This window comes from Tachysurus vachellii, chromosome 16 (assembly GCF_030014155.1).
Source record: "Tachysurus vachellii isolate PV-2020 chromosome 16, HZAU_Pvac_v1, whole genome shotgun sequence".
In the NCBI taxonomy this organism is placed as follows: domain Eukaryota; kingdom Metazoa; phylum Chordata; class Actinopteri; order Siluriformes; family Bagridae; genus Tachysurus; species Tachysurus vachellii.
In genome coordinates, this window is record NC_083475.1 from 21,968,183 (window position 1) to 21,984,234 (window position 16,052).

General features: G+C 41.1%; 1 protein-coding gene across 1 annotated transcript in view; it reads left to right on the top strand.

Moving 5' to 3' along the window:
• The window catches only part of rps16 (ribosomal protein S16), a 3,605-nt gene extending 945 nt beyond the window's left edge, over nucleotides 1–2,660 (top strand). The window contains exons 4-6 of the mRNA XM_060889782.1: nucleotides 1,497–1,593; nucleotides 1,867–1,914; nucleotides 2,460–2,660. Of these exons, the coding sequence (XP_060745765.1) occupies nucleotides 1,497–1,593; nucleotides 1,867–1,914; nucleotides 2,460–2,605 (291 nt within the window). The 3' untranslated portion in view covers nucleotides 2,606–2,660. The remainder of the gene's footprint in view (nucleotides 1–1,496; nucleotides 1,594–1,866; nucleotides 1,915–2,459) is intronic.
• The last annotated feature ends 13,392 nt before the right edge of the window (nucleotides 2,661–16,052 follow it).

Sequence of the window (16,052 nt, forward strand, 5' to 3'; positions counted from 1 at the left end):
CATCGGTGTTAATCACCTCAGTGTGTAGTATTACTAATGTTAATGTGTGTGTCTCTGACCAACTACACATCAGGGTTAATCACCTCAGTGTGTAGTATTACTAATGTTAATGTGTGTGTCTCTGACCAACTACACATCAGGGTTAATCACCACAGTGTGTAGTGTTATTAATGTCTGTGTCTGTGACCAGCAACATATTGGTGTTAATCGCCTCAGTGTGTAGTGTTATTAATGTTAATGTGTGTGTCTCTGACCAGCTACACATCAGTGTTAATCACCTCAGTGTGTAGTGTTAATGTGTGTCTCTGACCAACTACACATCGGTGTTAATCACCTCAGTGTGTAGTGTTAATGTCTGTCTCTGACCAACTACACATCGGTGTTAATTGCCTCAGTGTGTAGTGTTATTAATGTTAGTGTGTGTCTGACCAACTACACATCAGGGTTAATCACCTCAGTGTGTAGTGTTAATGTGTGTCTCTGACCAACTACACATCGGTGTTAAATCACCTCAGTGTGTAGTGTTAATGTCTGTGTCTCTGACCAACTACACATCGGTGTTAATCACCTCAGTGTGTAGTGTTATTAATGTTAATGTGTGTCTCTGACCAACTACACATCAGGGTTAATCACCTCAGTGTGTAGTGTTAATGTGTGTCTCTGACCAACTACACATCGGTGTTAATCACCTCAGTGTGTAGTGTTTAGTTATTAACCCTGTAGGTTCATCTCCCATATAAACACCTTTATTTCTTCCTCAGACATCATGAGAAACATTTATAAATAAATGCAGATTTAAAAAGTGCAGAACTGTTTAAATTAAAAAAGAAGGTAAGTGTGTAAAGTGTTCTGTGACTGAGGAGTAAAATAAAAAGGCCCAAGACACCAGACACTGAGCTGTAGAGTAAAATCGTGATGTGTGTGTGTGTGTGTGTGTGTGTGTGTGAGATGGGTGTATGATGTGATGAGGTGTGTAACGGTGTGTGTATGTAACCGTTGATGTGTGTGTGTGTGTGTGTGTGAGATGGGTGTATGATGTGATGAGGTGTGTAACGGTGTGTGTATGTAACCGTTGATGTGTGTGTGTGAGATGGGTGTATGATGTGATGAGGTGTGTAACGGTGTGTGTATGTAACCGTTGATGTGTGTGTGTGTGTGTGTGTGTGAGATGGGTGTATGATGTGATGAGGTGTGTAACGGTGTGTGTATGTAACCGTTGATGTGTGTGTGTGAGATGGGTGTATGATGTGATGAGGTGTGTAACGGTGTGTGTATGTAACCGTTGATGTGTGTGTGTGTGTGTGTGAGATGGGTGTATGATGTGATGAGGTGTGTAACGGTGTGTGTATGTAACCGTTGATGTGTGTGTGTGAGATGGGTGTATGATGTGATGAGGTGTGTAACGGTGTGTGTATGTAACCGTTGATGTGTGTGTGTGTGAGATGGGTGTATGATGTGATGAGGTGTGTAACAGTGTGTGTATGTAACCGTTCCAGCTGCTGGAGCCGGTCTTGTTGTTGGGAAAGGAACGCTTTGCCGGTGTAGATATCCGAGTGCGTGTGAAGGGAGGAGGACACGTCGCACAAGTCTATGGTACACGTGTACACACACACACACACACACATCTGACACTGATCTTTACAGTAAACTACGCTCTTGCACTGTATCTTAAATCTGTATTATAACCATGTGAAGCTGATCAAGCACTGCTCTAGTGGGTGTGGTCTAATATTCTAATGAGCACATGATTATCAGCAGTTTTGTGCACATTATGTTAAATACAGCTATAATAAATGTTATAACATGTTAAAGCTTTATGATTGGGTCACTAGTCATGTTTAAATGAACTGTTTTATTCTCACACAGCGATTCGTCAGTCCATCTCCAAGGCCCTGGTGGCTTACTACCAGAAGTGTGAGTACTGATACTGAACACACTGTTTAACACACACACACAGTTAAATATCAGCAGACAACTCAACACCACCTCTGTGAGCTGTTTGTTTATTTATTTGCTGATATTAATTTATAATCAAATCGAATAAACAAACACAATAAGAATAATTTAATATTTACTCAACACAAGTTTTAAGTCTTTAAGCTACATTTAATGAATAATTTACTGACTTACAGGATTAAAATATTTACATAAATACACAGTGTAAATAAACACATCAAACACTCAATTTATTTGTTCACAAGCAAAAATATATTAAATATGATCACTTATTTAATCTTTATAATAACTCTGTACATGAACACTGAACTAAATTTGAGTAAATAAAATAGAATTTAAATGTTTCAATGTAAAGAAAAGAAATACCCAAAACAGTCAAGTTAAATTTAATTAAATTATACTATAAAAAAGGAAAGTAATAAGTTCATTATAGATCGTTTGTGTATTAAACACACTGAGGTGTTTGCTTTATGATTTTAATAACCGTGTGTTTTGCTCCTCAGATGTGGACGAGGCGTCTAAGAAGGAGATAAAGGACATCCTGATCCAGTATGATCGAACTCTGCTGGTCGCCGATCCACGTCGCTGTGAGTCCAAGAAGTTCGGAGGTCCAGGAGCTCGCGCTCGCTACCAGAAGTCTTACCGTTAACCTCCACACACTCAACACACTCTTCATCAAAATAAACCTGAGGAGAAAAACATAACCCTCCCCTGTGATTTATTATACACACACTCCTGTCCTGCAGGGACGAGTGGGCGGGGCTACTGTCAGTTTGGCTTCCGATTGGGCCGTTTGTTTTATTGTACTTAATTATGCTTAAAACATTGGATGTGTTTCAGTTAAATTTCTCTTAAGGTGTTTATTAAATATCTGCATTATAACACAACATTTAATGAGGAAGTAAAACGTGCTTAAAAAAAGTAAATTTAATACAAAAATGTAGTAAATGGATTCATTTATATATTAAATTGTTTTTAAATATTACAATATTTATAAGTATAAATTGTATATGAATTAATACAATACAATTACAAAAATAACTGCAAGATCATGTAACTACGGATTTATTTATTTATTTTTAAATGAAATTACTAGTAAGGGTAATTTGAATATGTAAAGTTAAACAGATGCTGCCCCCTGCTGGGCACATGGTAAAGTCCAAGAAATAAATATTTGCTCTGTTCGAGTCAGCAGCAGGGGGCGACAGTGAGCTGGTGCAGGTTTTAAATCGTCTCAAACTGAAAAATCCGATCGTTATAATCAGAGAAGAATAAATAAATAAAATACAAAGAATTTACTGAACATGAGATATATATATATATATATATATAATTTATTTGGCAATAAATAAATTCAAAGTTAATTTATAAAAATTAATTTTATTGTTTTTACTATTCATGACTGGAAATAAAGACAAAACAAAATGAAAGTAAACAGAAACAAAAATCACACTTTAATGCTTCAGATCAAACAAATTTAAATATTAGTCAAAGATAACAAGTAAACACAACATGCAGTTTTTAAATGAAGGTTTTTATTATTAAGGGAAAACAAAATCCAAAGCTACACATCATGCTGAGATCCAAAGAAATTCAGGAACAAATGAGAAAGAAAGTCATTGAGATCTATCAGTCTGGAAAAGGTTATAAAGCCATTTCTAAAGCTTTGGGACTTCAGTGAGAGCCGTTATACACAAATGGCCAAAACATGGAACAGTGGTGAACCTTCCCAGGAGTCGCCGTCCAACCAAAATTACCCCAAGAGCAGCGACGACTCATCCATGATGTCACAAAAGACCCCACAACAACATCCAAAGAACTGCAGGTCTCAGTTGCCTTAGTTAAGGTCAGTGTTCATGACACCGCCATAAGAAAGAGACTGGGGCAAAAATGGCTCTGCATGGCAGAGTTACAAGACAAAAAACGCTGCTGAGCAAAAAGAACATAAAGGATCATCTCAGTTTTGACAGAAAACATCTTGATTATCCCAAAAACTTTGGGAAAATACTTTGTGGACTGACGAGACAAAAGCTGAACATTATGGAAGGTGTGTGTCCCATTACATCTGGTGTAAAAGTAACACTGCATCTCAGAAACAGAACATCATACCAACAATAAAACATGGTGGTGGTAGTGTGATGGTCTGGGGCTGTTTTACTGCTTCAAGACCTGGAAGACTTGCTGTGATAAATAATAAATAAATAAAAAATCCTGAAGAACAAAGTGTGGCCATCTGTTCGTGACCTCAAGCTGAAGTGAACTTGGGTTCTGCAGCAGGACAACGATCCAAAACACACCAGCAGGTCCACCTCTGAATAGCTGAAGAAATGAAGATTTTGGAGCGGCCGAGTCAAAGTCCTGACCTGAATCCTATTGAGATGCTGTGGCAGGACCTTAAAAAGGAGGTTCATGCTCGAAAACCCTCCAATGTGGCTGAATTACAACAATTCTGTAAAGACGAGTGGACCAAAATTCCTCCACAGACTCAGCTGTAACAGACTCACTGTAAGTTATCACTAACACTCGATTGCAGTTCTTGCTGCTAAGGGAGGACCAACCAGTTATTAGGTTTAGGGGGTAAATACTTTCACACACGGCCATGTGGGTCTGGATTTAGTTTTCTCTTAATAATAGAAACCTTCATTTAAAAACTGCATGTTGTGTTTACTTGTTATCTTTGACTAATATTTAAATTTGTTTCATCTGAAGCATTAAAGTGTGACAAACGTGTGAAAGGAAAAAAAAACAGGAAGGGGGCCAAGACTTTTCCACACGTGTGTATGTATAAATAAAAGTACAAGAAGTTTTACTTTAAAAAAAAAAAGTTTTTGTCTGATATGCGCGATTGCATGAACACACACACACACTGTTGTCAGTCTGTTTCCTGTAGTGCAAGTTCTGATCCGAGATCAGTTCTGACCCACAGAGCAGCAGAACCACAGAAACGTGGGAACTCGGGATGGTTTCACATGGGAGAGGGGAAACAAACACACACACACACACACACACACACACACACACACACACACACACACACACACAGATCAGAGGAGGATGAAAGAACATGAAGTTCAGGAAACTTTGTATTTTGGCTGAAGTGATTTAAGTTTAGAGAAGGACATGTGGTAGCTCAGTGCTTAAGGTGTTGGGCTACCAATCGGAAGGAGTTTCCAGGTCCACCAAGCTGCCACTGCTGGGCCCCTGAGTCAGGCCCTTAACCCTCAATTGCTCAGTTGTTTAAAAAATAAAACAGATGTAAGTCACTTAGGATAAGATCCAAAAAAGATTGTAAAAATACAATTAAATAGTTCTGCATAAAACTTTGGTATTTTTGAATTTATTTTAATGTTAACAGAAACAGAAACTTTTAGCAGAGAGCTCAATTCCCACACACACACACACACACACACACGCACACACACACAGCAGATGCTACACGTAAACTTTGACTAGTAATAAACATTTTCTCCTTCTTTCATTTTTCCCTTCTCTATAGCAGTAAGTGTTGGTCATGTTGTTCTAAAATGTAGCTGCTAGCTGTAAGCTGCTTAGCCGAGTAACAGCTAAACTTATAAACAACGGCTTTTAGAAACAAACAAATAATCCGTCGTCACAGTTTCCACTCTTTACAGACTCACAGAGTGATCAGTGCTGAGATGTTTACATCTGACATCAAGTATGGCAGCTGGTTTAGAGACTCCACCCCTTTTAGTGCTCTATCAATCAGTATAAGGTGAAGTAAACCGTAAGATTTTGTTTGTGTGTGTGTGTGTGTGTGTGTGTGTGTGTGTGTGTGTGTGTGTGTGTGTGTGTTAAATCCTCTCACTCCCACTGGAGCTACAGTATGCATCTGGGAATGGCTTAAAATCCCCTGTTAAAAAACCTGACATCAAATCAGTGATAATCTTTCCCCTCCTTCCATCAGTGCACTGAACCCCTCACTAGAGGAAGGTTTCACACGTGGAAATTAAAACCCACATGTTGTGTAAACAGTAACAGCATCAAATTGATAAAAGTGTGGATTAAGTTTCGTCTTATTTATTTTGTCTGGGTTTAGGTTTAAAAAGTAATTTTATTTGTTGTGACTGAGATACTGAAATATAAATCCTCACTGAACAACTAAACTAACACTATTTACATCACATCTTTATTTTATTATCATGATGAATTAGTAGAGCGCTTACAGATGTGTGAGCTGCAGTAACACATTTCTACATAAGAGGGCGCCAAACTGTACACACGGTCAGGAAAGAACAGATGACTGTCTAACATCACATACCACAAGGTGATTCAGGGATTTCTTATCTGTTTTGTCTGTGCAGACACACACACACACACACACACACACACTAATGAGACTGTATTTAACATCATGTGGGATGTGGTAGCCTAGTGGTTAAGGTCTTGGACTACCAATTGGAAGGTTGTGAGTTCGATTCCTACGTCCATCGAGCTGCCACTGCCCTTAGCCCTCAATTGCTCAATTGTGTGTAGTTGTATGTTTCTACTGTAACTGTGTAACCCTCCATCACTGTAACTCTGTTACACTCCATCACTGTAACTCTGTGTTACACTCCATCACTGTAACTCTGTGTAATGCTCCATCACTGTAACTCTGTGTAATGCTCCATCACTGTAACTCTGTGTTACACTCCATCACTGTAACTCTGTGTTACACTCCATCACTGTAACTCTGTGTTACACTCCATCACTGTAACTCTGTGTTACACTCCATTACTGTAACTCTGTGTAATGCTCCATCACTGTAACTCTGTTACACTCCATCACTGTAACTCTGTGTAATGCTCCATCACTGTAACTCTGTGTTACACTCCATCACTGTAACTCTGTGTAATGCTCCATCACTGTAACTCTGTTACACTCCATCACTGTAACTCTGTGTAATGCTCCATCACTGTAACTCTGTGTAATGCTCCATCACTGTAACTCTGTTACACTCCATCACTGTAACTCTGTTACACTCCATCACTGTAACTCTGTGTTACACTCCATCACTGTAACTCTGTTACACTCCATCACTGTAACTCTGTGTTACACTCCATCACTGTAACTCTGTTACACTCCATCACTGTAACTCTGTTACACTCCATCACTGTAACTCTGTGTAATGCTCCATCACTGTAACTCTGTTACACTCCATCACTGTAACTCTGTGTTACACTCCATCACTGTAACTCTGTGTAATGCTCCATCACTGTAACTCTGTTACACTCCATCACTGTAACTCTGTGTAATGCTCCATCACTGTAACTCTGTTACACTCCATCACTGTAACTCTCTGTTACACTCCATCACTGTAACTCTGTTACACTCCATCACTGTAACTCTGTTACACTCCATCACTGTAACTCTGTGTTACACTCCATCACTGTAACTCTGTTACACTCCATCACTGTAACTCTGTTACACTCCATCACTGTAACTCTGTGTAATGCTCCATCACTGTAACTCTGTTACACTCCATCACTGTAACTCTGTTACACTCCATCACTGTAACTCTGTTACACTCCATCACTGTAACTCTGTTACACTCCATCACTGTAACTCTGTGTAATGCTCCATCACTGTAACTCTGTTACACTCCATCACTGTAACTCTGTTACACTCCATCACTGTAACTCTGTTACACTCCATCACTGTAACTCTGTTACACTCCATCACTGTAACTCTGTTACACTCCATCACTGTAACTCTGTTACACTCCATCACTGTAACTCTGTTACACTCCATCACTGTAACTCTGTGTAATGCTCCATCACTGTAACTCTGTGTAATGCTCCATCACTGTAACTCTGTTACACTCCATCACTGTAACTCTGTTACACTCCATCACTGTAACTCTGTTACACTCCATCACTGTAACTCTGTTACACTCCATCACTGTAACTCTGTTACACTCCATCACTGTAACTCTGTGTTACACTCCATCACTGTAACTCTGTTACACTCCATCACTGTAACTCTGTGTTACACTCCATCACTGTAACTCTGTTACACTCCATCACTGTAACTCTGTGTTACACTCCTTCACTGTAACTCTGTTATACTCCATCACTGTAACTCTGTTACACTCCATTACTGTAACTCTGTGTTACACTCCATCACTGTAACTCTGTGTTACACTCCATCACTGTAACTCTGTTACACTCCATCACTGTAACTCTGTTACACTCCAAAACAGTAAATCTGTGTTAAACTCCATCACTGTAACTCTGTTACACTCCATCACTGTAACTCTGTGTTACACTCCATCATTGTAACTCTGTGTTACACTCCATCACTGTAACTCTGTAACTCTGTGTTACACTCCATCACTGTAACTCTGTTACACTCCATCACTGTAACTCTGTGTTACACTCCATCACTGTAACTCTGTGTAATGCTCCATCACTGTAACTCTGTTACACTCCATCACTGTAACTCTGTGTAATGCTCCATCACTGTAACTCTGTTACACTCCATCACTGTAACTCTGTTACACTCCATCACTGTAACTCTGTTACACTCCATCACTGTAACTCTGTTGCACTCCATCACTGTAACTCTCTGTTACACTCCATCACTGTTACACTCCATCACTGTAACTCTGTTACACTCCATCACTGTAACTCTGTGTAATGCTCCATCACTGTAACTCTGTTACACTCCATCACTGTAACTCTCTGTTACACTCCATCACTGTAACTCTGTTACACTCCATCACTGTAACTCTCTGTTACACTCCATCACTGTAACTCTGTTACACTCCATCACTGTAACTCTGTGTAATGCTCCATCACTGTAACTCTGTGTAATGCTCCATCACTGTAACTCTGTGTAATGCTCCATCACTGTAACTCTGTTACACTCCATCACTGTAACTCTGTTACACTCCATCACTGTAACTCTGTTACACTCCATCACTGTAACTCTGTGTTACACTCCATCACTGTAACTCTGTTACACTCCATCACTGTAACTCTGTTACACTCCATCACTGTAACTCTGTTACACTCCATCACTGTAACTCTGTGTAATGCTCCATCACTGTAACTCTGTGTAATGCTCCATCACTGTAACTCTGTGTTACACTCCATCACTGTAACTCTGTGTTACACTCCATCACTGTAACTCTGTGTTACACTCCATCACTGTAACTCTGTGTTACACTCCATCACTGTAACTCTGTTACACTCCATCACTGTAACTCTGTTACACTCCATCACTGTAACTCTGTTACACTCCATCACTGTAACTCTGTTACACTCCATCACTGTAACTCTGTTACACTCCATCACTGTAACTCTGTGTTACACTCCATCACTGTAACTCTGTTACACTCCATCACTGTAACTCTGTTACACTCCATCACTGTAACTCTGTGTTACACTCCATCACTGTAACTCTGTGTTACACTCCATCACTGTAACTCTGTTACACTCCATCACTGTAACTCTGTTACACTCCATCACTGTAACTCTGTTACACTCCATCACTGTAACTCTGTGTTACACTCCATCACTGTAACTCTGTGTAATGCTCCATCACTGTAACTCTGTGTTACACTCCATCACTGTAACTCTGTTACACTCCATCACTGTAACTCTGTTACACTCCATCACTGTAACTCTGTGTTACACTCCATCACTGTAACTCTGTGTAATGCTCCATCACTGTAACTCTGTGTAATGCTCCATCACTGTAACTCTGTGTTACACTCCATCACTGTAACTCTGTGTTACACTCCATCACTGTAACTCTGTGTTACACTCCATCACTGTAACTCTGTTACACTCCATCACTGTAACTCTGTTACACTCCATCACTGTAACTCTGTGTTACACTCCATCACTGTAACTCTGTGTAATGCTCCATCACTGTAACTCTGTTACACTCCATCACTGTAACTCTGTGTTACACTCCATCACTGTAACTCTGTGTTACACTCCATCACTGTAACTCTGTGTTACACTCCATCACTGTAACTCTGTGTTACACTCCATCACTGTAACTCTGTGTTACACTCCATCACTGTAACTCTGTGTTACACTCCATCACTGTAACTCTGTTACACTCCATCACTGTAACTCTGTGTTACACTCCATCACTGTAACTCTGTTACACTCCATCACTGTAACTCTGTTACACTCCATCACTGTAACTCTGTGTAATGCTCCATCACTGTAACTCTGTGTTACACTCCATCACTGTAACTCTGTGTAATGCTCCATTACTGTAACTCTGTGTAAAGCACCATCACTTAAACTCTGTTACACTCCGTCACTGTAAGTCTGTGTAACCCTCCATCACTGTAACTCTGTTACACTCCATCACTGTAACTCTGTGTAATGCTCCATCACTGTAACTCTGTGTAATGCTCCATTACTGTAACTCTGTGTTACACTCCATCACTGTAACTCTGTGTAATGCTCCATCACTGTAACTCTGTGTTACACTCCATCACTGTAACTCTGTTACACTCCATCACTGTAACTCTGTGTAATGCTCCATCACTGTAACTCTGTGTTACACTCCATCACTGTAACTCTGTGTAATGCTCCATTACTGTAACTCTGTGTAATGCTCCATCACTGTAACTCTGTTACACTCCATCACTGTAACTCTGTGTAATGCTCCATCACTGTAACTCTGTTACACTCCATCACTGTAACTCTGTGTTACACTCCATCACTGTAACTCTGTTACACTCCATCACTGTAACTCTGTTACACTCCATCACTGTAACTCTGTTACACTCCATCACTGTAACTCTGTGTTACACTCCATCACTGTAACTCTGTTACACTCCATCACTGTAACTCTGTTACACTCCATCACTGTAACTCTGTTACACTCCATCACTGTAACTCTGTGTTACACTCCATCACTGTAACTCTGTGTTACACTCCATCACTGTAACTCTGTGTTACACTCCATCACTGTAACTCTGTGTTACACTCCATCACTGTAACTCTGTGTTACACTCCATCACTGTAACTCTGTGTTACACTCCATCACTGTAACTCTGTTACACTCCATCACTGTAACTCTGTGTTACACTCCATCACTGTAACTCTGTTACACTCCATCACTGTAACTCTGTGTAATGCTCCATCACTGTAACTCTGTTACACTCCATCACTGTAACTCTGTTACACTCCATCACTGTAACTCTCTGTTACACTCCATCACTGTAACTCTGTGTTACACTCCATCACTGTAACTCTGTGTTACACTCCATCACTGTAACTCTGTTACACTCCATCACTGTAACTCTGTTACACTCCATCACTGTAACTCTGTTACACTCCATCACTGTAACTCTGTTACACTCCATCACTGTAACTCTGTGTTACACTCCATCACTGTAACTCTGTGTTACACTCCATCACTGTAACTCTGTAAATTTGTGTAACACTCTATCACTGTAACTTTGTAATGCTTTGTAATGACCTGTAATATTATAACCCCATTTGATTCTCCTTTTTATTTGTGGGTATTTCTTTTAATTTCTAACTTTCTTGTCTTGGTTTCTGTCAGGGTTATAGTGAATCAACACAAGACTACATTACCCATCAGCCCCTGCATGTCACATGACTCTGCAGGTCACCTTCTTATCGAGCTCTCACACTTGTTCTGCATTCTGAATCAGCAACCTCATAACTTCTTTTGTTTCTGTGTCGTTTTTCATGCTTCTGGTGTCATGTTTTATTTGTCACTTTGCTTTAGTTTTGTCTTCTTCTGTGTTCCCTGATTATGTTCAACTGATCCTAGTTTCCCCTAAAATCCTCAGTGTATTTATACTCTCTGTGTGGTCCTTTGGGCTTTGTGAAGTCTTCTGTGTCAGAATTCTGGGTTCTGTGTTTTTAATATGGATCGTCCCTGTAGTTAGTCCCTCTACTGTGGACTACAACAACTATGGCACTACAATAATAATAATAATAATAATAATAATAATAATAATAATAATAATAATAATAATAATAATGTTACACTATTTATATTTGATCTACTTTAATATGTAATAGACTTTGTTTATTTGGTGCATCTGATGTGTGTGAAGCTTCAGTGTAGTTAGAGAAAACTAAGACGGAGTGAGAGAGAGAGAGAGAGAGAGAGAGAGAGAGAGAGAGAGAGAGAGAGAGAGAAAAGAGGACGCTTCCACGACATCATCCATCCTGGCCTTTTAAGGAGCTCTCCTGAGGAGCTGGCCTAGTTACACACACACACACACACACACACACACACACACACACACACACACACACACAGACACAGACACTCACGACACACACCATCATGTTATCTTTTTCCTGACTATAGCACTCTTTTCCTCTGTGACAGTGTTATGTAGTTATTGATCATGCATTAATGGTAGAATACAACAGCTTCGTTTTAAACAGTATTTCATATAACATCTTCATCAAAAAATGAAATCATTCATCACATGAATCAGACTTTCACCATGAAAACAAATGAAAAGCATAAACTACTGAAAAGTGCTTGGACCCATTAATCGCTCTTATTGTTCACTTTACAGCCCATATGAAGGATTCATTTAGAGAGTGGGGGGACAGAGGGAGACAGAGAGGGGGGGGGGAGAGAGACAGAGGGAGAGAGAGATAGAGAGAGAGAGAGACAGAGGGAGAGAGAGAGAGAGACAGAGGGAGAGAGAGAGAGAGAGAGAGAGAGAGAGAGAGAGAGAGAGAGACAGACAGAGAGAGAGGGGGGAGAGAAGAGAGGGGGAGAGAAAGAGAGAGAGAGAGAGAGAGAGAGAGCATGAGAAAGTGGGGACAGATCAAAAGAAAGACGTATACAGAGAAAGAGATGGCGAGTGAGACAGAGACCAAAAATTAAGAGAGACAGAAAGAAAAACACAAAGAAAGTTAGCTGCACATACAGAGAGAGAGAGAGAGAGAGAGAGAGAGAGAGAGAGAAATGACAGGAGGAGAGAGGGAACAGAGATCAAAAGAAAGTGATATACAGAGAAAGAGAGGGAGAGAAAGACCAAAAAAGAGACAAAATAAAACCTTCTGATTTTTTTTTCATGAGAAATTCTGAATGTGAAAAAACTCAGACGTGTAAAAGCTTCAGCTCAGTGTTTCTGTATCTGAGAGAGTTCAGTGTGGAGTTCCTCTAGTATCTCACCCGTCTCCTCACTTATAAGGTTCTCCTGGTCCTGAGTTTACAGAAGATGCTCTTCAGTATAAATGTTCTCCTGTGGATATTCAAGCAAATGTTCTGAGCCTGAACGATCTGATTCCACACTGTAATCTGAAATGTACAGACATGTCTGTGGAGCTTGTAGCTAGCAAGCTGGCTGTAGAGTCTGGAGATCAGGCAGTGGTGACTGAACATGTTGTTCACGAGGAAACGTGGAAGAAATGATAATATGTTCAGAGAAGTCCAGATGAACACTGTAGGTGTTAAACACATTCGTTAGGGGAACAGTGTTGGTGTTGGTATACCAACAATGCTATACTGCCCTATCCTGCTAACCAAGCAAAGTGCTAACAAGTTACCATGCCAACCATATTAATATATCCATCACAGAAGGGACACACACACACACACACACACACACACACACACACACGTTGCAGCCCATGTGGACATGCAGGGAAACTTCAGTACCAGGACGTGCTTTTTCTCAGCTCTCAGAGCCTATTATGGTAAAACAAGGTGATATGGAGCGGGCGAGAATAAATCTGCTCAGATCGTCGTGACTACCAGGGGTCAGGAGGTCAACAGCATCATCAGGTGGTGTGTTTCCATAGCGCTGGGGAAGGCAGAGGAAATGCCCATGTATGGTCTTGCCTTTGTTTATGACTGTTCTGCTTTTTTTTAACAAGAAGATGATTCACCGAGGTCACTGGAGATTCCTTGTCTCATCATCGTATCACCTCATCATGTTTTAGAAACGTTGGGCAGACGTCCAAGGTGTGAGAACGAGTGTGGTGCTCATCTCAGTCCATAGTAACCAACACATGGTCAAATCCTTCATTCAACATCAACATTTACTGTCAAAGGCCAATGTTCAGCATTCACTCACTCATCTACCACTTATCTGAACTACCTCGGGTCACGGGGAGCCTGTGCCTATCTCAGGCGTCATCGGGCATCAAGACAGGATACACCCTGGACGGAGTGCCAACCCATCGCAGGGCACACACACACACACACACGCACACACACGCGCACACACACACACACGCACACACACTCTCATTCACTAACACACTCACACAATACGGACAATTTTCCAGAGATGCCAATCAACCTACCATGCATGTCTTTGGACCGGGGGAGGAAACCGGAGTACCCGGAGGAAACCCCCGAGGCACGGGGAGAACATGCAAACTCCACACACAAGGTGGAGGTGGGAATCGAACCCCAAACCCTGGAGGTGTGAGGCGAACGTGCTAACCACTAAGTCACCGTGACCCCCAACGTTAACCAGTTAAGACCAATCACCCATCACACACTGATATTTAGCAGAATGATATGGTGTTTCTCAGAAAGCCCAGAACTATCTACTAGCAGAAAACACAGGATTCAAGCTGCAGTAGTAACTGATGTAAGATGTAATTACACACAGGTAAGAATTAAGGGGCGTGGCCAAGGGCTTGACTTGAACCAATGAGGAGCTGAGAAAGGTTTACGGGATTTATCCCCCTGCCCCTGCCTCTGTGTTGAAATGTGTATGAAGTTGGTGTGTGTGTGTGTGTGTGTGTGTGTGTTTAGTATGCACATCTGATTTACAGTGTGTTGACAGTGTAAGTGCCCAAGGGTGGTAAAGAGTAACTCTGTGAATGGCTATACACACTCACTCACACACACACACACACACACTCACTCACACACACACACACACACACACACACACACACACACACACACACACACACACACACACACACACACACACTCACACACACACACACACACACACTCACACACACACACACACATACACACACACTCACTCACACACATACACACACACACACACACGCTCACACACGCACACACACACACACAGCCACACACACACACATACACACACTCACACACACACACACACATATCCACACACACACATATCCACACACACACAGTCACACACACACATACACATCCACACACACGCTCACACACACACATCCACACACACACATCCACACACACACTCACACACACACACATCCACATACACATCCACACACACACACTCACTCACACACACACTCACTCACACACACACACACACACACGCTCACACACGCACACACACACACACAGCCACACACACACATACACACACTCACACACACACACACACACATATCCACACACACACACACACACACTCACTCACACACACTCACACACACTCACACACACACACAGCGTCAGTGGTGAGCAAATCAGGACTTGTCACAGATTGCTGATAGATTCCACAGAAGATGAGCACTGTCAGTCATCTCAATTTTATCTTGGACTGCACACACACACACACACACACACACACACACACACCTTCGACACAACACCACATGTGGTTCTCCTGTACCGTACAGAGTGGAATTATTAAACTTTTTCTTCTGTATTGCAGTACAGAATGCACAGCATCTATAGCTTGATGGAGCGTCATGTTACTATCTTGTTGGGAGTTCCATGAGGCAGGTAGTGTGGTGCAGCTGAAGGTGGGAATGTGGGCCCCTGGGATATAACACAACTCACAGATGGAAGGATTTACACTTTAATGAGCCATGACCAAGTGGTGCAGAATGTGAAGAAGAATGATGTGTGATCCCGTTCCTCACCATCGCTCCTGTTCCTCAGGTAATCCTGATCCTTACCATAATCCTCACAGTTATCCCATAACACACACCACATGCCTTTTCATCACTGTAATCCTCCTCATAATCCCATTCCATACCTCACTTTTAATCGCTTTTCTCACTGGAACACATTTGTCCCCACAGTAAACCTCATGATGCTCTATCTCAACCGAATCCTTTATTTAATCCGTCTGACACTTTTCTTTCCTGTTACACTCTTCGTGTCATCGTTTTCTCACCATAACCTCATTC